Source organism: Marmota flaviventris, chromosome 8 (genome assembly GCF_047511675.1).
Source record: "Marmota flaviventris isolate mMarFla1 chromosome 8, mMarFla1.hap1, whole genome shotgun sequence".
Taxonomy (NCBI): Eukaryota; Metazoa; Chordata; class Mammalia; order Rodentia; family Sciuridae; genus Marmota; species Marmota flaviventris.
Genome location: NC_092505.1, coordinates 84198834 through 84222910, shown reverse-complemented (window position 1 = coordinate 84222910; position 24077 = coordinate 84198834). Strand labels below are relative to the sequence as shown.

At 39.7% G+C, this 24077-nt stretch overlaps 1 protein-coding gene across 4 annotated transcripts in view; it reads right to left on the bottom strand.

Moving 5' to 3' along the window:
* Mcf2l2 (MCF.2 cell line derived transforming sequence-like 2) overlaps nt 1–24077 on the bottom strand; it is a 279778-nt gene that overhangs the window by 28510 nt on the left and 227191 nt on the right. For all 4 annotated transcript variants that reach the window (XM_071615435.1, XM_071615436.1, XM_027942238.3 and 1 more), the window contains 7 exons: nt 20878–20970; nt 20168–20260; nt 17268–17339; nt 14685–14810; nt 6521–6736; nt 5511–5603; nt 5258–5336 (listed from right to left, as the gene is read on the bottom strand). In XM_071615435.1, the coding sequence (XP_071471536.1) occupies nt 5258–5336; nt 5511–5603; nt 6521–6736; nt 14685–14810; nt 17268–17339; nt 20168–20260; nt 20878–20970 (772 nt within the window). The remainder of the gene's footprint in view (nt 1–5257; nt 5337–5510; nt 5604–6520; nt 6737–14684; nt 14811–17267; nt 17340–20167; nt 20261–20877; nt 20971–24077) is intronic.

Sequence of the window (24077 nt, the reverse complement as noted above, 5' to 3'; positions counted from 1 at the left end):
CCATAGTAATTGAGATAATGAGGACGTTAATGTCAAGATGGACAAATAGATCAAAGGAAAAGAATAGAACATCCAGAAACAGATGCACTTATATAAATAGTCTCACTTCTATAAATAGTCAGTTGGAGAAAGAAGAGTCTTTTAAACAAATTTCATAGACCAACTAGATATCAATATGGAAATATATCAACAGATATCAATATATCAAACACCTGAACTTTGATCCATATCTCACATAATACACAAAACAAAAACAAAAACAACAACAATAAAAATCACTTAAAGTGGATCTTTGCCATCTGTATATCTTCTTTAGTGATGTGTCAGTTCAAATATTTTGTTTATTGTTCTCTCATTGGGTTTTGAGAGCTTTGTATACCTCTTAGATACAAGTCTTTAATTACATATTCTGCAAATATTTTCTTTCAGCCAGGCACAGGATGGTGCATGCCTGTAATCCCAGCAACTCGGGAGGCTGTGGCAGGAGGATCACGAGTTCAGAGCCAGTCTCAGCAAAAGTGAGGTGCTAAGCAACTCAATGAGACCCTGTCTCTAAATAAAATACAAAATAGGGCTGGGGATGTGGCTCAGTGGTTGAGTGCCCCCTGAGTTCAATCCCCAGTACCAAAAAAAAATCTTTTTTCTTTCAGTGTGTGGTTTATCTTTTCATGTTTTTAAAATTAAATTTGAACAGCAGATGATTTTAATTTTGATGAAATCCAATTTTTAAAAATTTTATGGATTGTGAAAGAAAATCAGTAGTAGTGACCTAATTTTGTGACAGCTCCATTTTTTTTTTTTGTGGGGGAACCCTTTATGAAATTGCTGACATGCCAAAAAGAAGTTATTTGATGAGAAGAAACATCTCAAGGACTGTGCATCCTATACTCTTTCCTAGAATGTATGGTCTGCAATGATCTTTACTAGACCAATGAGCTATAGAAGTAAATTTATCCTCCAATTGTAATTCTTTTTATTTTTAATTTTTTTAGTTGTAGATGGACACAATATCTTTATTTTATTTATTTATTTTTATGTGGTGCTGAGGATCGAACCCAGTGCCTCACATGAGCAAGTCAAACACTCTGCCACTGAACTACAATCCCAGCCCTCCAATTGTAATTCTTGGTAAAAACCCTACATAACTCATGTAAACCTCCCCCCACTTATTTTTAACCCTTAAAAATACTACCTGGGTTCAATCCCCAGTACAAAAACCAAACTAAACCAACCAACCAACCAAACAAACAAAAACCTCTCTAAACCTTTTCCTAATGGGATACATGGACACATTCTGGTTTCTGGTGAAGTCTGTTCCCTCAGTCATAATTCTAAGATCCCAAATAAATGCCTTTTTGCCTAACAGATCTTCTGAGCCTCTTTAGATGACATGGTTTTAGTATCTTATCTAGTCATCTAAAGACCATGTACATTTTGTCCTGTATCTACTTCTAAATGTTTTATGTTTTATAGTTTAAATTTTGCATTTAGGTCTTTGATCTGAGGACTATCAATTTTTTTAATTATGTCAATATATCTGAATAAAGATGTTTAAAAATTGTGGTATAGGGTTCCTGTCTAGAAATTTTAATAAGCTAAAATATGCATCCCAAGGCACTAACCCTAGCTATTCCAACTCCATAGTTCTGGGGTGGGACCTTAAAACCTGTATTCAAGTCCTTTAAGTCATTCTTAGGCAGGTGGTCCCTAAACTCCACTTTGAGAAACGCTGATCTAAGAAGTAAGTATTTCTAGAACAATCTTGTAATGAGAATGCTGTTCCTGTGAGAAACCAAGTTACTTTTTCCTACCTTTCTGTTTTAGCCTTAAGGGCACTCAGACTTAATTACCACATTCAATGTAGTATTAATAGCTGAAAAGCAAAAGTAATCATAGTTTCTAGGCAAATTAAAACCAACTATACAATCTTATCTATCCTGGTAGAGTCCTAGAGTTTAAATCAAGAACTTTTGTTAATTTCTTGTGACAAGAAACAGAAGTAGTAGTTTTCCAGTCCTACTTCTCAATGTATCTTTTTCCACATCTAACCATATGGAAAACCCCTCTGAGCATATTCTCCACACCTGCCCTCCCGTCCTCCCACTAGATGATGATCAGAGGAGACACAGAAAGAGTGAGAAATGGTTGCATTCTTGCCAAGTCTCTAAAGATAAAATTTATCTTTTCATTTTTATGCAATTTTCCTTACTTTATACAACTTTGTGTGTGTGTGTGTGTGTGCGCATGTGTGTTTCTCGTAAATCATTGCCAGAATAAATGACAGGGATAAAATTTTCACATAAGACTGACATTTCTCAACCCTAGCAATGTTACCTGACCAATTGGAACTTCATTGATGAAGGCTGGTGTGAATTTCCCCACCCCCTGCTGTTACGAAGAGGATTGAGGATCCTTTAAATGATACAAATGTGAAAGGGTAAAGATGACTTTCAATTATTATGAGTGACATTAGTGAAAATGGTGGAGAACAAAACTCTCAAAAGTTCTCTTTACCATGAAAGTGTGGGGTAAAGCTGGCAAAAATTGTCAGTAACAATTTTTTTTTCCCAGAAAACTGGAAATTAAAGGTTTGCAGTGAAATCTGGAGATCATTTGTTCAAAATGAACCTCAGTCTGAGCAGTGAGATTTGTGGTGTCTTAACTCACCCTGAACCTAACTTCCCCTTCCTTCTTGGGGTAGCCTTGGAAAACAACAGTCTACAATGATGGCGAAGAATAGCACACAAAAATTAGATCAGGGGCTGAGGTTGTGGCCCAGTAGTAGAGCACTTGCCTAGCACAGGTGAGGCACTGGGTTTGATCCTCAGCACCACATAAAGATAGATAAATAAAGGTATTGTGTCCATCTACAACTAAAGAATTTAAAAAAAATTAGCTCAAAATGGATCAAAGACCTAAATGCAAGAGATAAAGCTATAAATTTTTAGAAGACATCTTAGGTATAAACCTTCATTACCTTGGATTAGGCAATGGTTTTTTAAATATCCAAAATATAAGCAACCAAAGGAAAAAAACCAGACAAATTGAATTTCATCAAAGTAAAAAATAAATTTGTGCTTCAAAGGACACTCCCAAGAAAGTGAAAACAAATGCTCAAATGCAAAATGTTATTTGACAGGAGTTCTGGTATCCAACTAGCACTACAACTCAACCATAAAAAGAAGCCAAACCAATGTGATCCTGCAATCTGTACACGTGGAAAAATAAAATTACATACCCCATTTGAATCAAATATATGATATGTCAAGATCATTGTAATGTTTTGAGCAATAAAAAAATTAAAAAAAAAATTGGCAAAGGAGCTGGGCACTGTGGCACACACCTGTAATCCCAGAGGCTTGGGAGGTTGAGGTAGGTAGATCATGAGTTCAAAGCCAGCCTCAGCAAAATCGAGGTGCTAAGCAACTCAGTGAGACTCTGTCTCTATAAAATATAAAATAGGGCTGGCTCAGTGGTTAAGTGCTCCTGAGTTCAATCCCAGGTACCAAAAAAAAAAAAAAAAAAAAAAAAAAAGAAGGGCAAAGGACATAGATTTTTCTTCAAAGAAAATATACCTAAGGCCAATAAGCACATTAAAAGATGCTTGACATCACTAGTTATAGGGAAATGCAAATCAAATCACAATGAGCTATCATTTCAAACCCACTGGGATGGCAATAATAATAATATTTTTTAAAGATTTTTTAAAAATAGACATAATATCTTTTTTTTTTATCTTTTTACTTCATTTATTTATTTTTATGTGGTACTAAGGATCGAACCCAGTGCCTCTCATGTGAGAGGCAAGCACTCTACCGCTGAGCTATAAACCCCTTCGGCAATAATTATTAATAATAATAATTATGGATAATAACGATCATTGGAACCTTTATTTATTGCTGGTGTGAATCTGAAATGGTGCTACTGCCTTGGAAAACAATTTGGAAGCTCCTCAGAAAGTTAACTAGAATGAACATAGGATCTAGCAATTCCACTTCAATATCCAAGAAACTTAGAAATAAGGACTCACATTTTTAAAAAAAAACTTACATGAAAATATGTAGCACCACTATTTACAAAAACCACAAAGTGTAAATAACCCAAATGTTCATCACCTGATGAATGGATAAACAAATATGATTGCTATAATTTGAATGTGTCCCGTGTTGGAAACTTGATCACCAGTGGAAGGTGGGTCCTAATAGGAGATATTTGGGTCATAGGGGCACTAATCTCATGAATGGGTTCATACAATTATTGTGGGGTGGTTTTGTTATCACAAGAGTGGACCCTTATAAAAGGACAAGTTTTCCTTCCTTCCATGTACACACATGTGCATGTGTGTGTGTACACATGAGCGCTCTCTCCCTTCTTTCCCTCCTCTCTCTTTCTACCTTCTGCCATGTGGGATGATGCAGAGAAGACCCTGAGCAGATTCCAGCCCCTTGATCCTGGACTTCCCAATCTCCAGAGCTGTGAGCCAATAGATTTCTGCTAATTATGAATGACCCAGTCTATTCTATTCTGTTATAGCAGCAAAACATGAACTAACAATGGTACATCCATGTACTGGAGTATAATTTAGCCATAAGAAGGAAGTAAGTACTGATATATGCTACAATGTGGATAAAACCTGAAAAAAATATGCTAAGTGAAAGCATCTTGACAGGAAGAGTTACTTTTTTATAGTATCTAGAGTAAGAAAATCAAATAGAAAGTAGATTAGTGGTTGCCAGCAGTTGGGGGGGGGGGGGAGATGGGGAATGACTGGTAATAGATACAGGATTTTTTTAGTGAGGTGTTATAAAAATGTTCCAGTTTAGAATTAAAATTAAAGTGGGGATGATTAGACAACTTTGTACAATTGTGAATAGGCTAAAGCACTGGAATTGTATGCTTTAATAGGAGAGCAAATTTTATGATATGTGAATTTTATCTCAACTTTGGAAAAAAGGCAGTACAGTTTCTGAAAGGCAATGTTGGATATTTGAATCCCTGTTCATATTTTCTCAAGTGGCTTTTAGGAGAGTCGACTTTAGCAATTAGGTGTGTGTACGAACATAACTAAAAGGGACACTTCAGTGCAACCACACACAACTGTGCCCCTCCCCCAAACCCAGTCAATTTAAAGCAAGCACAGGCATGAACATGTGACCACAGTTAATTTTCTGACAAAACATTCTTTGACAACATCCCCAGTCTGCACCCATTGCAATCAGAATAATGCTCCAGACTGAAGTCAGCAGAGATAACCTACCTTTAATATTGTTTTGTTGTTCCATCAATAATTTACTTATTTCTGAAAACCAACAATCTCTGATTTCTTTTGAGGTTGCCTGCAATTACAGGTAAGAAAATGCTATGAGTATCAGATCACCCTGAGTATTAAGCACAGGGCTTTTGTTCTCTACGTGATCTTTAGAGTAAGGGGACAGAAGATCCCTCGTCGAATTACGGAAACACAAGAGGGAAAGAGCAAAGGAAAACCAAGAACGAGGTATGGGCTTTACCTGCAGGATGTATTTCTCAAGTCCATTTCGGTTGGCAATTTCAAACTTTTTATGGCTCCCCCTTCCAAGTGGGCGAATTGAAAGTGTCACCAACTATTGTAAAGAAAGAAGTGTTCTGTATCAGCATTTTTTTTTTTTTTGACATTTAAATTGTCAGTCTTGCCCCTCTAATTTTTTTCTACCCTTAACATGTCTCTTTTATCTTCCTTCCAAGTGTTTTTTGCTTTCCTCTGTGCATGTCCCCAAGGCAGCATAAAACAGAGTCTGGTACAGTATCCCCTGTTCTGTTCGTTTCAGAGACTATGCTTTCCCTGAGGAGGGCTGTAGCTACTCGACCATTGAGTGAAGAAATCACCTCTTCTGTAATACCTACTTCACAAATCTCTATTTAATGGTAACTGAGTGAGTATCCATTAAGAAATATAAATAAAGAAAACTACATGAATTGATAGCTTTAATTAATCACAAGATATAAGTGAGTGTGTGTGTAGGTCTCTGTGTGTGTCTGTCTCATAGCTAGCAGGCTATAAAACATTTCCTATTCAGGTGAGAGACAAGACTTGATGTGGATAGGGGGTTTATAGACCCCCCACGGCCAGAGTGAGGATGCTGTCTGCATTTATACACAAAAATATAACATTGAGAAGATTAACATGAGACCCAGCTTGTGCTTTAATCACCAAATTGTTTCCTCTCTGCCCAGAGGAAAGATTCCTCTTTACTTTTACTGATTAGTTTTTCCAGACAAGCCACAGAAAGGTCCCTTTTGTCTTATCTAGCATGCAGCCACCCCTATGCCTCCCCCAGCCCTGTCTAGGGACTGACAACAAGCCCTGAGTCTAGAGTCTGGCAGGCCTGGGTATGGATTCCAGCTCGGCTGTGAAGCATTTGGCAAGTTAACTTCCCCTCTCAAAGCTTCAGTTTCCTCTTCTGTAAAATAAGGGGAAACCATCTCTCTCTTCTCAGTCCCCAGATGGTGGTGACTCCAGGTATATTAGGATCCCCTTTACCTTCATCCACTTCTTAAAGCTGTAATGAGGAGATGGCCCCTGGTCACCAGGCTCCATTCGAATCTTACAGAACACGATTCCTCTTTCGAATAGATAGATTTGCCTCTGGCTGGGTTTAAATCTAATAAAATCCTTCATTTTATAACGATCCTTGTGAATTGTCCAGACATTGAAAGGGCCATGCATCAACAGCTTGCCCAGTTTCCCGATATCATCCTTTTGAAAACGAACACACCAAGAAAGAAAGAAAAGAAGCCATTAAAGTACTTGGCAGGTACACAATGCTTAGGGATTGGTTTTCAAATTATAAAGCATACTGATTTGAAGTTTACAATTCTAGAAATGCCACTTGGGAAAACCCGTCACTAAGTCAAAACTATAACTTCAAGGGCTTTGCTGATCATGGTGTCATTTTGTCATGTAAGGAAGTAAGTTCAGCTATGCAAGGCTCATACATAAAGGATGTTGGGAATCCTGGAACTAAAGATATTGCCGCTCTGATACTCCTATCTTATAATTCACTTTAGTTAGCAGAATTCTGATTTATCTTCTTCATGTTTGATACATGACAGTCTACTTAAAAGGGACAAGAGAGAGAGAGAATTCTTGTTGCATATGGACCTGAGATGGTGGGTGTTCTACCTGCATCCTAACATCTGCTTCAGGGAACAGAAGGTTTGTTCTGAAAGGAGAGAGCATAGCACAGCCTCTCCTTCATAGCATTGCAATAGGAATAGTAATTACATTTTACTTTGTGCTTTTCAGAGTGAGGAACAATGACAAAATAATCCCAAATGACACTTTTTTTTTTTTTTTTAACAAAGCCTGTTTGGCTCCAGGGCACCCACCACGGCTGCCTCTCCTTCCCCAGGGAGCCTGCCTTTCCCATGTGTCTGCTGAAAGTCCACATGAGATAGCGCTGTCCTCTCTCAGCTCACTTCCAGGGGAGTGGGAAGAACTAAAGACTGGTTTTCTAGTATTTTTTAAAAATTAAGTCACTTAAACCAGATAATCAAGAATTTATTTCTGTGAATCAAAAGGATTCTTTTCAGAAGGAAAAGAAATTATTTGAATGGGGCCATGACAAAGAAATTTCCCTTAATTATATCTAGCTGAGATAAAGCTCCACAGTTTTTGTTTTTGTTTTGGTACCAAGGATTGAACTCAGGGGCATTCGACCACTGAACCACATCCCCAGTCTTATTTTGTTATTTATTTATGTATTTTTGTGATGCTGGGGATTGAACCCAGGGCCTTGTGCAGGCGAGGCAAACTACCAACTGAGCTATATCCCCAGATCCCTTATTTTGTATATTATTTAGAGACAGGGTCTCACTGAGTTGCTTAGCCCCTTGCTGTTGCTGAACTTTGAATTCATGATCCTCCTGCCTTAACCTTCAGAGACACTGGGAACCTCCACAATTTTTGAGAGTTAATAGTAGAAATATGTACTGTATTTAGAACCCATTGGGCATGTTTGTGATTTACTATTTATATAGCGAACAAATTGTGAATATCTTTTTAAAAAGCATTGGCTGTATTTTAAGAGCAATACATTCTAGTCATTTCTATAGTGCTTGTGGCATATTTTCTGGGTTAATTTTCTCCTTTTGCTTTGTAAAGTTGACGAGTACAAACTGGGGCAAATGAAACCCTCACTGAGGAATGATGAGCCTCAGCTTTGGAACCTTCTTTCCCACAGGCACGAGCCTCCTGTTCTGTATTGCATGGGCTCCACTTGACCACATTCCGGGACACTTTGAAGAGTTTTTCACTCTGACTTCATCCTTCAGGGACTCACTCATGTGTAATCACCCCACTCCTCAGTGATTGCTTTCTCCTTTATAAGCACTCATTCTGTATTTGATAAAAGTATAAGTAGTGCAGAAAGCACATGTTAGAAGTGGGTATTTAATATTTGCCACATGAACAACTAATATTGATAGTTTCTATTTTTAAATGATCTTATTTCACAAATTTGATATACATTTCAAAAATACATACAACCTGACCATATGGTGCATAAAATCCATATGGTAAGGCCATGTAAACTCATAGTAGTTTTGGTTCTGACTTTCTAGTAGGCAGTAGAGAGGGAAAAGGGGTGAGTTATATGATTCATTATGTCCAAAGATGTACACACACCACCTGTTCAGAAAAAGCACAGCAATTCCTGTTAGTAATACATGTGAAAAATTCCTCTCACAGGATAAAGGGTTACTGGGTCACTGGACCAGGTTACATCCTCAACTACATCCCACAATAAATAGATGAATGTATTTTAGTCAATGCTGCTACTTAAAATACACATCAGTATTTAGAACACATTTGGTCAATGTGGAGGTATCACTTCATAGCGTAGCTATAAAAGCAATTCTAAAAGAAACCAGAGGATGGGGATGAAGAATAAGACCAGTTGTACACTCTCTAATGAATGACCTGTAGAAGCCTGGGCAAAGGCAGGTAGGTGTCCACCAAGGTTGTAGAGAAAGCCTTGACCTCAGCCCTGCTTAAGAGGTAACCTTAGGAAGCAATGTGTTTTTAGTTCCAGGCACTGAACCCAGGGGTGCTTAACCACTGAGCCACATCCCCAGCCTTTTTTATATTTTATTTTGAGACAGGTTTTGCTAAATTGTCTAGGGCCTTGCTAAATTGCTGAGGCTGGCTTTGAACTTGTGATCCTCTTGTCTCAGTCTCCCAAATTGCTGGAATTATAGACATGTGCCCACATGCCCGGCTAGGCAGCAGTGTTTTTGTGTTTCATCACCTCTGAAATTTCTTTCTTAGCCTCCCTGCAGTCACAGCTACTTTCAGGTTCGTGAATCCAGAAAAGGGCCAACAGATGACACAGGGCCCTCGGTTGACCATAATAATCCCTCTAAACTAAAGAAAACTGAGGAGGAGGCAGTGACCAGCAGGAGTTGTAGCTGTGGACAAGCTGTGTGATTAATAAGAAGGGAGGAGAACTATGAAGAAAATGAGACAGAAGAAACTATGAGGAAGAGAAAAAGGCACTAATGGAGGAAAAGAACCAGTAATCAGTGGGTAAGAGGAGAGGACAGCAGGTATGGGCTGTACTGGGCACACAGAAGCAGGTACACTTGTGAGAACCTTGAATCCCTCCCTAGGCCAAGATCCCAGAGCTGCTATAGATCCTGGGTTCAGTTCCCCACTCTGTGAGCCCAGCTATGCTACTGTCCTGACTCTACCTGCAGCTCTGTGAGTCGGCTTTTCTGATAAGCCTACCACCTAAATTCTCTGAAGGGAATCACTAGGTCTATCTAGACTGCCTGAAACGGATTGTGCATTTTTTGGGTCATCTTGCATAGATGTTCTCATGGGCCCATGAGAGGAGGGAACACCTCAGTGTTTGAGGCCCAATCTTCAGCAGGCAAAGCCACATACCCTGTAGGTACATGTTGGTGAAGAGCAGGCACCAATACTTCGTTGTTGGCAGGACATATGTCTGTGTCAAAGCCACCCAACTTCCAAAGGAAAGTGGTGGGGAGATTCCCCCGAGCAGGACTAAGCATGGCCCTTGGACAATTCTTTAACGAATAGCTTCTCTTCTTTCCAACCAGACTATATTTGGTCTCAAGGCTTGAGATCACATGCACAACCATTTTCGGATACTTGTCCCCTAGTATTTGTTCATTTATTGGCATTTCATGGCATTTGAGGGCAAGGGACATAGAACTAAATACTCAATACTGTGAGAAAATATTGATTTATTCAAGAAGTTAATTCAGTAATGCCCCTGTACTTGGGTTGAATAGCTTCCCCCTGTTAACTGGAACCTCAGAAAGTGATCTTATCCAGAAAGAGGATCTTTGCAGATGTATTAACTAAGATGAGTTATACTGTATTAGGGTGGGGCCTACTCCAATGACTAATGTCCTTATAAAAAGAGCACAAATACAGAGATCCATAGCAGAGGGAAGACAGGCATGTGAACCTGGAGGCAGACGCTCGAGTAATGCTACTGTCAGCTCAGGAACTCTATGCATTGCCAGTGACAAGAAGAAGCCAGGAAGATTCTTCCCTGGAGCCTTCAGAGGGAACACAGCTCTGATGAAAACTTGATTTTGGCTATCTAGACTTCACAACTGTGAGAGAATAAATTTCTGCTATTTTAAGTCGCTCTGTTTGTGGTACTTTGCTATAGCAGCCCTAGCAAACCAATATAGTCCCAACCATATTTTAACAGTGACAAAAAAGTGTGGCTGTGTCAAATGGTATGTTGTTGAAGAATCTGATGCTTATGCATTCAGAGATGAGACCCGGGGGTTACCTTAAACAAACAAGCAAGTCAGATAGTCTCCTCCATACAAAACACCAAGGCATAATAAACTAGTAAACACTATCATTTTCACATATGGGCATTTTGCAAGCAAGAGCTGTGATATAAGAATTTCAAATGTGACTACATGGGCCAACTGAAGAATCAACCCAAGAGAATGAACCAAGTGACACTGGAAGGAGACTTCTTTTGGGTGCTCTTCATTCTTGGCAGTGTGAGCTAATGTGACCAGGTTCTACACTTCTCATGCAGAGAAGCAGGTACCATCTGGATAAGTGAATCATCACACTGCCTGGTTGAGAAATGAAAAGCAGAAACTGTGGGAGGAGTGATCACAACAGGCAGAGGCAAAGAGCTCTTTCAATCCCAGCCTGATGATTAGGCCCCAAGGAACTCAACAGGAGGGCCACTGAATCAGCAACTGTGGGGTGCCAGGCAGGTGCCATGTGCCTCACCTGGGATGTAGGCCTCACTGACTCCTAACAGCCACGCTTTGACACAGGTCTTGAGGGTGGGAAGATGCTCAAGGCAATCTACTGAGTGCTGAGGTTGTCTACTCGGCCTCATCTCTGTACCAACATTAGAGTAAGGAAAGTAGAAACTGAAACAGAAATAAAACATCTGGCCCTAGCTCACAATTACCTTGTAATTAAAAATATGCCTTTTATTGAATTATGCACATTTGTTCTGGGAATGAAATTTTTTCATCAACCTTTATTTGTTCCTTGGAACTTGTTCTTGGCAAGTTGGGATTTACATGATCTTTATTACCCATTGGATAATAAACTTTTTTTTTTGCAATTGGAGGGAAGTAGATTACAATTCAGCATCTACGAAACAAATCTGTTTTAAAAACTTGTTAAAACTTTTGTGACTTAATTAAACCAAAGACTAAATGAGTATATACAACAGGGAAAAATGTAAATATTAGAAAGGATTTCGTTTCCTAGTTGTTTTAATTACAAATTGATCCACCAATATTCAATTTCCTTCCTTTTCAAAACCAGGTTAATATTGGGTTTAAAGTAGAAAAACAAAGAGGTTAAGCTCAGGATTTATCTATGTATACCACAGGTATTTATAAATACCATGACAAAAAGCTCTATAAAACTGAGCCAAAGGATCTTTGATCTGGTGATCTGAATTAGTAGTAGTTAAGATGTTATGTCAATGCCAAGGAGAACCAGATAAAGGGTAGATGGTGCCCTGGATAGGATGTGAAAAAGAAATAGTCCCAGCTGATGCCCACGTACTCTTGGGTTAGTTAACTATTCATTCCATGGATTTGCTCTTGAATCATAAAAAGTTAAAAATTCCTCCATAATTCAATAGGAGACTACAAAAACTGTCAGGATAAATTTACTAATGTATTAGATATAATAGCAGATGAAGGTCTTAGGAAAGAAATTACAGAGCATATGGCAAAGGTACAAAAACAGCCCTTTGAATTTAGTGTGAAATCTCTAAAATTTTATAAACTGATTCATTTTATTTGCATACAAGCTGGCTTGGGATGAAATTAGGGCAGATTGCTATTTCCTTATATTTAATCATTTTTTCCCCAAAACTGCCCCCCCCATGTTATTTACACTCAGATGTTATTTACACTTCTTGATGTGTATTGTTTCTAGGAAATTTATTTATTGGATTCAGGGAAATAGATACCTAATGGAAGTAGCAAACACATAATTCAAGATTAAAAAAAAAAGAACAGAATGATGTGCCAAAATGATTATGCAAATTGTTCCCTTGATGCTCCTTAGTTGAAGAAAGAAAAATTAATACCAAGAAAATGATCCCCTCTCACACACACCTTAATGTCACCCTGTAGTTCATGAATACCCTCCTGAATCATGCATCAGTTGTAAGCAGAGAGGATGATGGTGTTCCAGAGGACAGAATAGCATCATGTCCAGGATCACAGCAAAACCAGTAGGGCAAAGTTTCTTAGACGCTGTCCAAAGAAATACCATGAGGAAGGGAAGTTAAAGAATCATTTTTTTTCCTCTGATTAGTTTGCAAGGTTTGATGTATGACAAGGACAGGAAAAAAAGATCATTGACTCTTCTGAGATTTCAATAAACAGTGTAGTAAGAACCAGGAGAGAGAGAGAGAGAGAGAGAGAGAGAGAGGGGGAGAGAGAGAGAGAGAGAGAGAGAGAGAGAGAGAGAGAGAGAGAAAGTATCTGTCTGAAATGTAATTCTCAGAATGCTGAATACTGTTTCGTGAGCAGAATAATGGCTTCCCAGAGATGTCCACATCCTAATCCCCAGAATCTGACACTGTCATGACAAATGGAAGTTAAGGTTACAAATAGATTATTTTGGATTATCTGGCAGGGCCCAAGTAATCACAAGGGTTCTTATTTGTGGCAGAGAAGCACAGGCCAGAGTGATGTGACTGGAGAGCTCCCCTCCTCCCAACTTCTGGTTTTGAAGCTGGAGGAACAGCTACAAGCCAAGGAATAGGGGTAGCCTTTTGGGGTAGTGGGTGGTACCAGAAATTGAACTCAGGGGCACTCAACCACTGAGTCACATCCCCAGCCCTATTTTATATTTTGTTTAGAGACAGGGTCTCACTGAGTTGCTCAGCACCTCACTTTTGTTGAGGCTGGCTTTGAGCTTGTGATCCTCCTGGCTCAGCGTCCTGAGCTACTGGGATTACAGGCGTGCGCCACAGAGCCCAACTGGGAATGGCTTTCTCAAACTGGAAAACTCAAGGAAACTGAAAGAACTCTAAAGGGGAAAGCAGACACCTTGATTTTATTAGCCCATGAAACTATGTTGAACTTCTGATCCTGGAACTGTAAGAAATTTGTGTTGTTCTAAGCTACCAAATTTTTGGTAAGTTGTTGTGACAGTGTCAGGAAGCAAATATATTTGAATCAAAATCTAGAGAACTTCAAAGTGAAAACAGTTAAATATTAACTATGTCCCAGACTTGAGACGTTATACAGCTATAGGAGATGATTTGCCTGGACTGGGGCCCAACTGCTCAGGATTAGTGCCGTGCTCAAGCTGACATGGCTCAGTTCCCCAGCATTGGCCTCTCAAGGCATTTTCTTTGAGTCCTTTGGATTAAGGGTTGTACAATACTTGTTGGGCGTCTTTTGGACTCTGTGATGTGAAATGGGGCTAGATTCTCATGTAGGACTCATTTTCAAAATACTTTTCACACTGGATTGGGGGTGTGGCTCAGTAGCAGAGTATGTGCAGATAAGTATGCACAAGGCCTCAGCAACACACACACACACACACACACACACAAATACTTTTCACAGAGAAACTCTGAAGCAAGAAGGACAATCTTTTAATATTTTAATAGTGAGTTAGAAAAATACTACTCCTTCAGCGCTTTTGCCCTTTCTATGAATCCTGGCCCCTGAGTTTCTGATTTGTTTAGAAGGTGTAATGGCATGACATTCAGGACCCTGAGGAGTATAAACCAAGATCCCTAAGAATGCTAAGGGGCTTTTCACAATCTCATGGCACAGACTGCTGACCAACTTGGGTGACTTTCCTCAGAATTCAATTTCTTTATTGTAGATGATTTCTCTGATTAGTTTGCAAGGTTTGATGTATGACAAGGACAGGAAAAAAAGATCATTGACTCTTCTGAGATTTCAATAAACAGTGTAGTAAGAACCAGGAGAGAGAGAGAGAGAGAGAGAGAGAGAGAGAGAGAGAGAGAGAGAGAGAATCTGTCTGAAATGTAATTCTCAGAATGCTGAATACTGTTTGGTGAGCAGAATAATGGCTTCCCAGAGATGTCCACATCCTAATCCCCAGAATCAGCACCTCCCACCTTGGGAATACTGTGCCCACCTTTGATGTGAAATCTTCCAACATTTGCTATGGAACGTACCGGACATCCAGAGACTGCTGCTAGGTCCACCGCCAACTCACAGGACTTGATCAAATCCTCTATCACTGCCAAAGCTTGTCCAAGCTCAGCTGAGAATGAGGAATTCTCGGTCCTCTTTGGCCCATCCTGTGGAAACAAACGCCTTGTTGGAAATCAAAAGTGTACCATCTACCAGGCAAAAATGGAAAATAGGACAGAGTCAAGGAACCAAGACCCAGCCAGCACTGACTGGGAGGGTGGATGCACTAAACAGTCTCCTGCTCCCAAGAGTTGGTAGCTGAAGTCATTTGCTGGTTTAAGACATTTGCAGTAGAGGCAAGCAAAATCATCCCTGGAAACTTCTGTATTTGTATTAATGAAATTGTAGACATTATTTTCCTGCTGTATAAGATACAGACAGAAGAGGGCTTTTTTGCTAGGCACCAATCCCAGTGGTTTGGCAGGCTGAGGCAGGAGGATCGTGAGTTTAAAGCCAGCCTCAGCAATGTAGCAAGGCAGTTTAGTGAGATCCTGCCTCTAAATAAAAAATTAAAAAGTATGTGTGTCGGGGAGCTGGGAATGTGGCTCAGTGGTTAAGTGCCCCTGATTTCAATCCCTGGTACAAAAAAAAAAAGTGGGCTTTTTTAAAACAGGAAAAAACCTAGCCTCTTTAACAGGCAATACCCTTACTTCTTAGGGCTTACTGCAAAAGATAATCTAAGTATCATATTCCCATATTTAATGGCAAAGTCTTATTCCTATGGGTAAAATTAAACTTAGAACCATCCCAGAGGAGGAAATTAGTGAACTCTGATAAAAGGCAAAGAATTGGCTTCCTTGTGAAGGTTCACTAATGAGTTACACTCAAAGTCAAAATAGTAGCATGTGGCACATTGAATCTTTTCCAGCTCTGCATTTCCTCCCTCTACTTCTTCCCCACTTCTGCCCACATTCCACCACAATTAGAGATACCAAAGAGATAAGCCAGTGCAGTCTGCACCTCCCAAATAGAAAGACAGCATTAAGTGGAAAAGCCATAGGGACCAATGTTCCAGTTATTACCAGGGCAACACTAAGGACAGCTGTGACAGGGATGATTGTTTCAGCTTGAAAGGCTTTTGTTAGGGATTTCAGTATTTTATTCCCCTGCTACCTACATGGCATATTTATCTGTCACCTGGTAACAGAAACAGAACAAAAAGATTCTGGTTTGTTCTATGTAATTTTTTTTTTAACATTTCAATTTCTACAACAAAGAATGGATAGCTCTTCACTGCTCCCATTTGGCCCCACCTCTTTTTGTCTTCAACAGCATGATGTAGGGAAAGGGAAGTGTATTTTCTTAATGACTGCTGAAACACTGGGTATTGGCATCTTTGGATCAGAGATAAATGGCAGGGCTGATGAATTGAACAGATCATGGAACTGTGTAGCGTGGCCTCTCACCTTCTCACGCATAACAAGTTTCATTTCCTGGTGAAAGACAGACTCTCACCAGAGGTTTTTTTTTTTTGTATCAGGGATTAAACTCAGGGGTACCCAACCACTGAGCCACATCCCCAGCCCCAGCCCTATTTTGTATTTTATTTAGAGACAAGGTCTCACTGAATTGCTTAGTGCCTTACTCTTATTGAGGCTGGTTTAAACTTGTGATCCTCCTGCCTCAGCCTCCCAAGCTGCTGGGATTACAGGTGTGCACCACTGTGCCCAAACTTACCTGAGGTTTTTTTTTTTTTTTAACATCAGAAATAAGGAATTTAAAGTTTGTATGCCAGGCATCTTTCTCCTTACCCAAAAATTCTGTTTTTGTTTTAGATACCTTTCTGCACCTCTCCCCTGTCCTTTCTATTAACCCTTATCTCAAACACATGAGACAACTAGTTTTCCACTGTACAATGTAGGGCTCAGAAAAATAATTACACAATTTATTATACCCCTCTACCTAGGGCTAGCTCCTCTTGCCCCAGGATGCAAAATGATTCCTTATACCTCAAGCATCTTCTGTTTGCAAGGGGTCCTCATCCTATGCTCTGAGTGGAGAGGACATGTAAATGACTGCTCCCAGATACAACTCAAGAATTTCTTGTTAAAACGAGAATATTCTATAGAAAATTGAAAAGAAACCCTGTTGCTAAGCCACAAAATTTCTTTTTAACCTGGTATGGTTACCATTGCCTCCAAGTGTCTTTTAGAATTCACACACACATACAAACACACACACACATACACAGAGGAGAACACAGCATTTATACAAATTCGTTATGCTAAGAAGTAAAAAGAAGAAACTATAAATCATACATAATCCTGTCATGCCAAAAAAACCACAGAGATTCTATCATATTTACTTCTAGTCTTTCTATGTATACTTAACATCTTCACTTAATTTTGAATTCCCGTTAAAATTTATTTATGTGGAAGGAAAAAAAAACACATTAGTACTCCACATTATGCTGCAAATCCTTACTTCAAAATTGCCTTTTTTAAACTATGATTTATGAAATACATACTATTTTAGAAAATTTAGACAACAGAGGTTAAGTCCTCCTATGCATTGGCAAACACCATTAACAGTTTCTTGTAAAAAATGTGATATTTATACATTACCTTGGTGGAGCCTCTTTCTAGACCTCCTGGGTCTATTTCCACATCTTCAGGAGATTCAAGATCCAGCAGACCCTGCATTAACCCAAAAGCCCTATTGAAAATCAAGGAGTCGATTGCTGACAAAATCTACTGCACAATCTGCCAAGTTAAACTGTCTGTGTGTAAATTTTTAAGAGGGAAAGAATGAATGACATCTTTGGCACATATTTCTTTCTACAAATGCAACCCCATGGTACACACCACTTGTGAGCCTTTCTCACTCTATGGATATCATCAGGAACATTTCCTTATGACCATAGTTTTCTTTAAAACATAGTTTTTGATTGTGGCAAAGTGTTGCATCCTACAGATAAGCCATGATTGGATTATGGTTATGAGTCACAGTTTTCTCTGCTGTTAAAGGTTCAAGTTCAACAATTTTTTTTACTATAATAATTTTTGTGCATTTTTCCTGGGAATAAACTCCTAGACATAAAGTTAAGGGTTTTGAGGTGCGAACTATGGTGGTGCACTCTTGTAATCCCAGCTACTTGGGAAGTTGAGGTAGGAGGGGCCTCACATATGCTAGGCAAATGTTCTACCACTGAGCCACACCCCTAGCCCTCTTTCTTTTATTTTGAGATAGTGTCTCCCTAAATTGCCCTGGCTGGCCTTGAACTTGCTATCCTCCTGCCTCAGGCTCCCCAGCAGCTGGAATTACAGGGTGTGCTACCACACTTGACTTTTATTAATTTTTTAAAATAAATTGTTTTTATTCTATGTTTTTCTTTCTATTATTAATTTCTAAGAGTTCATTATTAATTAAGCATACTGACCAATTGTCACTTATTTTGCTAATATTTTCAAATTTCTTTGATTTCATTGGGCAGCATATCCTTTCTTACCCTTTCTTTTATATTTAGAAAGGACTCCCTATATCAGGCTCTCATAATGCTTTCTAAGCCACAAGGCAATTGGTCCAACATCCATGCCCTTCCCAAGCAGCTGATGAATGAGCTTCTTCCCTCAGGTGACAGAATGCTACACAGTTCTTTCTGTAGCCATAGCGTGCCGACAGTTTGTACTTCTAATTCCAGGCACACAGCAAGCTTAGCAATGGGAATAACTGGTCTGCCTTGGGTAGCCTCCCACTGACCCGTAAGAAATATTTTATAGAGATTCTATCTCATTTCCTCAGTGATAGCAGCTAAGAGAACTTTCTAAGCACTTTCAATCTGTATTATCTCATTTAGTGTTGCCCAAAAGCATACCAGGAAAGCACTGATACCTTAATTCTACAGTGAGGAATTTGAGACAGTTTAAATGACTTGAATGAGTTCATGTAGTCGGGAAGCATCAGAGCAAAGATTCCAACTGTTTGCACTTAACATATTCACTTAATTTTGAATTTCCATTAAAATTTATTTATGTGGAAGGAAGAAAATGCATGACTAACTACTGAAGCTGTGTTGCTAATTACTGTGTCTATAGATCTCCTATGGAAGAGAACTCAGCTTTAACATAAATAACACTTGTGGGAAAACTCCAGCCCAACCAAGGGAGGAAAGACCACCATTATGTCCTATTCCAAGGGCCCAGTTTTAGGACATCCAAAGTAAAAATGACAGTAAAAGGGGATGGGAGAAGAATAAAAAGCCCTTGATGAACACTGTATCCAAATTCATTCATAGCTATTTGTGGATGGAAGCCGTTTCCTATGCACACTGGTGTGATTGTCTCAGTGTCTAAAATAACAACTACACATCGTGCGAAGCTTCCTGGGGGGTCAGCACTGTGCCACACTTTCTATGAATATTACCACAATCTGATGGAGGAGATACTATTCCTCTCATTTTATATAGGATAAAGCTAAAACCCCAAAGGTCAAGGTCCCAGACTACTAAGCAGCCGAGCAGTACAGTGAGGCTCAGACTGTGGATGGAAGCTGAAAGATAACTCCTTCTGAAGGCAGAATGCGGGGCCATGACCTTAACTTCCCTGAGCCTCAGTTTCTTCACACTCTAGCGCCTTGCTGGTATGTCTGATTGTGCAAATGAAACATGAGATACATGTGGTAAAGTACTCAACAAACAGTAGGTGCTCATTTTTGTTTGATTGATTTTGCTTTTCTTTAAGTGACAGTAGCCACTGGACTCTTGTTAATTCAAAAGACATTTTGTAGGGATAGCCCAAACCTTTCCTTTAGGTTTACACATGTGAAACTAGCCTTGATAGGGCCTCAGAAATCCTGTCTGGGGTGTCCAGGAGTGCTGGCCTGCAGATATCCTGGGATCAATGACTCACCACTAAGGACAGGAGAACGCAAGTTGGGTTAGGGCAGAGCATGCATGCCTGTGCCACTTAGGGGTGCAGACACAACAAAATTCATGCTGTTGGGCTGCTCTCTGGATAAGATCCTAAATCTAAGTGTGCAGGTTGATGTTGTAAAAGACAATTCCAATTTTGTCTTCTTTCTGCCTCTGTTTGAATGCATGCAAAATAGTAACTTTGAGGAAAATCACACCTCTTCTCTGAAGTACCGGTCCTCATCTGTAAATTAGAGCTATTGATATCTCATATATCCCAGATCCTTCTACATCCTCTTAGTTGCCCTCAGTGTGGCTGCAGCCCTCTCCCCACAATGCTCCCAAAGACCTCTCCTCCCCTGAGTCAGGCCCCTAGAGATTCATGCCCAAGCTAGATGTCAGACTAGCCAGGCTCCAAGATTCCTTCCAACTCTGATTCTCTGGTCTTCTTCCTCATTAAGGAGGGCTGATTGAGGCTTGGAAAAAGGCCTGAAGGAGAGCCATATCTGGAGCCTCAGAAGACCAGACACAAATCCACACATGTAAGGAGCAGAGCAGCAGAATGCAAGCAATTTGCTTTCCGGGCTCAGAAAAGCACCACCTCAATGACTTTACCTTCAACAGCATCTGGTATTTTATCAGTCTCTGGCTTGGTCCTCTAAGATACTTAAAAAGAGGGAGACTATGATCCAGTTGGCGCTGGCATACCTTTAAAAGTCAAACAGAAATTACATAAAACAAAACATATAAAACACACACACACACACACACACACACACACACACACACACACGAGTTGTCCCGTCCCCCAGAAAGAGTATGTGAAATGAGAGAACAAGAGAGAAGGGGTGGCTTGACTTGTATTTTTATAGGAACTAAGGAAGCAGGGCCATTTTTCCTTTTCAGAAGTAAATTCACTAGACAGTGGGTATTTCAAGTCTTTCTGAAAAGGAGGCAGCCCGTCTGGAGGCAGGATGGCATCTATTTGGGTCATCTGGAGTTTGAAGGGTAGAGATGGCTTGTTGACATCATTCCAGGGAGCCACAAAGTGTGGCATTCTTGACTTAGTTCCATTTTTAAATCCCACCCAAGAAGAGGATGCTGGTTTCTCACCAGACCATTATCTGCTTCTCACAGGTGGGGTCCATAGCCAACAACGACAGCATTGAAACTTCTAATGTGTCATTTCAAAGTATGGGAGACTTGGAATAAATATAAATCCCAATACCAAATTTCTCTGCCCAGTTCACACTTTTGATTTCGATGCACATAAACATTTTCCAGGGAGAACAACCTGTGGGAGACTTTGTTAAGTTCAACTTTACCCCAAAGTAGGCACAGTCTTGACACTCTTGCCAGATGGCCATTGCTCGGGGAAGATTCCTATGGTATTTAAAATATATTTGGAGGTCTTCTTTCTGAATGGGGAAAAAATAGAACAAATTAATCAGGTAGCATTTTTCAGTCAGTGGACAGGAAGGTACAGCTTCATTTATTCATTCATTCAATATGTATTCATTGTATTTCAGTGTGTGAGGAACTGGGAGCACATAGAAAACAACCTTACGTTGGGGTAAGTATGTGATGGAGAGGTGAACAGGGAGCTCAAACAGCCATAAGTGCTCCACACAGACACAAGCAGAGTGCTATGGAGCATGTACAGGGGCTGTGGGTAAATAAATAAGTAAATTCACCAACAGAATTTGTGTATATATATGTGGGCAAGTAATTAATTTTTAATTTTTTTCCCATATTTTTGTTGGTGCATATTTTTGGATTTATTGTTACATTTTGCACATGCACACCATATAACAATATAATTTGGCCCAAATCATTTCTTATTATTTCCCCTCTTTCTTCCTCCTGTCATTCCTTGGTCCCTTTCCTTTAATGCTACCTTTGATTTTCATGAGGAACAGGAATTTTTATCTTTATCTTTCCTCCCTTTCTCTATGTCTAGGACACCAATTTCTCCCACAAACAATTCTGTAGTGAGTGATAAATCCGAAAGAAAGAATGCTGGTGGCCAATAGCCCCTCTCTTCTCTGTCACCACCTTCTCTTTATCCTGGTCATCATGATGCCAACCCTACACAGAAACCTAAGAAACAACTCATAACTGGAAATAGCACAAAAGCAAAATGTGGCACTTTGGACAATAAAACACAAATCTAAGTCATTTGGGCAACACTGGAAGTGGTAGCTCTGCCCCAGACATCACCTTTCACCCACAGTCCAAGACTCTGAGACAGGAGAGATTATGGATTGTTTCAGAACTAGAGATCAAGAAGGATTCAAAGTGCTGTGTGGGAGGTAGCAGAGGAGGTAAAAGGGAGGTACTGGGGAACAAAATTGGCCAAATTACATTGTGTCTAAATTATATTGCTCATGTATGAATACGTAACAACAAATCCCACTATTATGTATAATTATAAAGCACCAATAAAAAACTAAAAAGAAAAATAACAACAAAGTGCTGTGTGGCCCCTGGTCTCATTGTGTCAAAGCCTTTGAGAGGCGGGCACACATCTGCCAATATCCCAGGGAGAAGGGACAGCCTTGGCCTAAGGGGCAGCTTGGCAGCTTTGCTGGCTTCATTAAGGGTGCCTGGTCCATAGCAGCTGTGCCTGTCACAGAGCCCATGCTGCCCCAGTGGAGAAGCCCATGTGGCCACCTCCTTGCAGATTTCTATGTGCCTTTACTTCTGCTCAGGCCAACTCTTGATTTCCTTGAATCAACATAGGTTATTTTTTCCCTCTTCACAGCTTAAACCATGTCTACTCTACTTGTAAACACACTGCTGGAGCTAGGAGTGTAGCTCAGTGGTAGTGCACCTGCCTAATATGCATGTGGCCCTGGCTTCCACCCCAGCACCAAAAAACAAAACCAAAAATGTAGGTTTGTAGCAAATGATTTGTTTCTCTAGCTCTTCCCCTCACCTGATAGATCGTAAGTGACCATTTCAGCTTAACAACTATTTCAATTCTGACCTAGGCTATCCTTACACACACACACACACACACACATTTAAGAAGGAAAATGGCCCTTGAAAAATGTTGTTCAGATTGACCAGAATAATAATTCAGAGCTTAACTATAAAATGGTCATTATTCATTCACTCAAGGGCTATATTGAGTGCCTTTGATATCAGACATTGTGTTAAATATGTTTGTTAAATTCAATGTTCCAAATAGCTTAGTGGTTTGGCCATAGGAAACATTCCTGCCATACGGAAGGCCAGACTTGTAAAACACTGAAAATCAATTAAGACATCTTATCTACATTTAGTCTGTCAGGTCATAAAGATATTAGATCCTATAAAATAATTCAAGGTTTCATTGCTTTCGACATTCAGTCATCAAAAGATTCTCAGAGTCTGAAGGTGATTTTGGAGACTAAGCCTCTCATCCAGTACAAGAACTTCAACAACCAATCATCTTTTCCTGAACTCTCTTAGTAATAGAGGGACCTGGTTCTACTGATAGTTGCTGAGTTGAAAGCTACCCTTCTGAAGCCTTCACTCCCTGGTCCTAATTCTGCTCTCTGAGCAAAACAGAACATAAGCCTCTAAGTATTGAAATACAGGTATTGGCCTAAATTGTTTTTGTATTAGTGAATAGTCAAAAATTCCTTTGAGAAAGGATGTATACTAACTAGCAACATATGAAAATGCTAATTCCCCTCATCTCCTTATAGAATAAATCAGAAGGCTATAAAACTGCTATCAAAAACTCATATTCATACAAGGAGACATGATTGCTATAGATTCAGACTATGAGCTTTGGTGGTAGATGGTCCAGGTTCAGTTCTCTCCTTTGTCAACGATAATCTACATGGCCTGAAGTCAGTTACTTAACCGTCCTTGACTTCAGTTTCCTCATCTGTTAAATAGGCTCATAACACTTCTGGGATTATTGTAAGATCCAATGAGATGATGTACAGAAAGCCTCAACATTTGCCCTCTATATGCACAGTACTCAGAAAATTGTAACTCTTGTCAAGACACTTCTTACTTTGTAGAACCCTTGTGCGGCCATTCTTACTTTTATTTCCCACAATGACTTTGCATATTGGTGCCATTAAGCGTGTTGTATAGAAGAGGCAAGTGAGATTTTGAGAGTTTGCTTGAGTCATACAAATAGCCAGTGGCACAACTTCAATGAGAAGTTACCTTTTCGGAGTCCCACATTCGATCATGTGAGATCTCAGGGCAATTCGAACTCCAAGTAAACTCCTGACAAATACCATTCCCCAGAGAGCAGGGTCTCTGGGGGAGAACCTTTTGGATGAGACAGGCCATGGAATCTGATTAAGACACTTGGTCAGAAATAGTTCAAAATTCAATTCCAAGATTGGTGCAATTCTGAAATGCTACTGAGACAGGATAGACTGCTATCATTTTTATTCCCTGTATTTTATCTCCAGCATTATAAATCATACAGGATTAATAGCATGCTTTGTGGTCTAGATTAATGATTTCCAAGGTTTCCCTCAACATGAAGGGCTATAAAAGCTTTGTGAAAGTA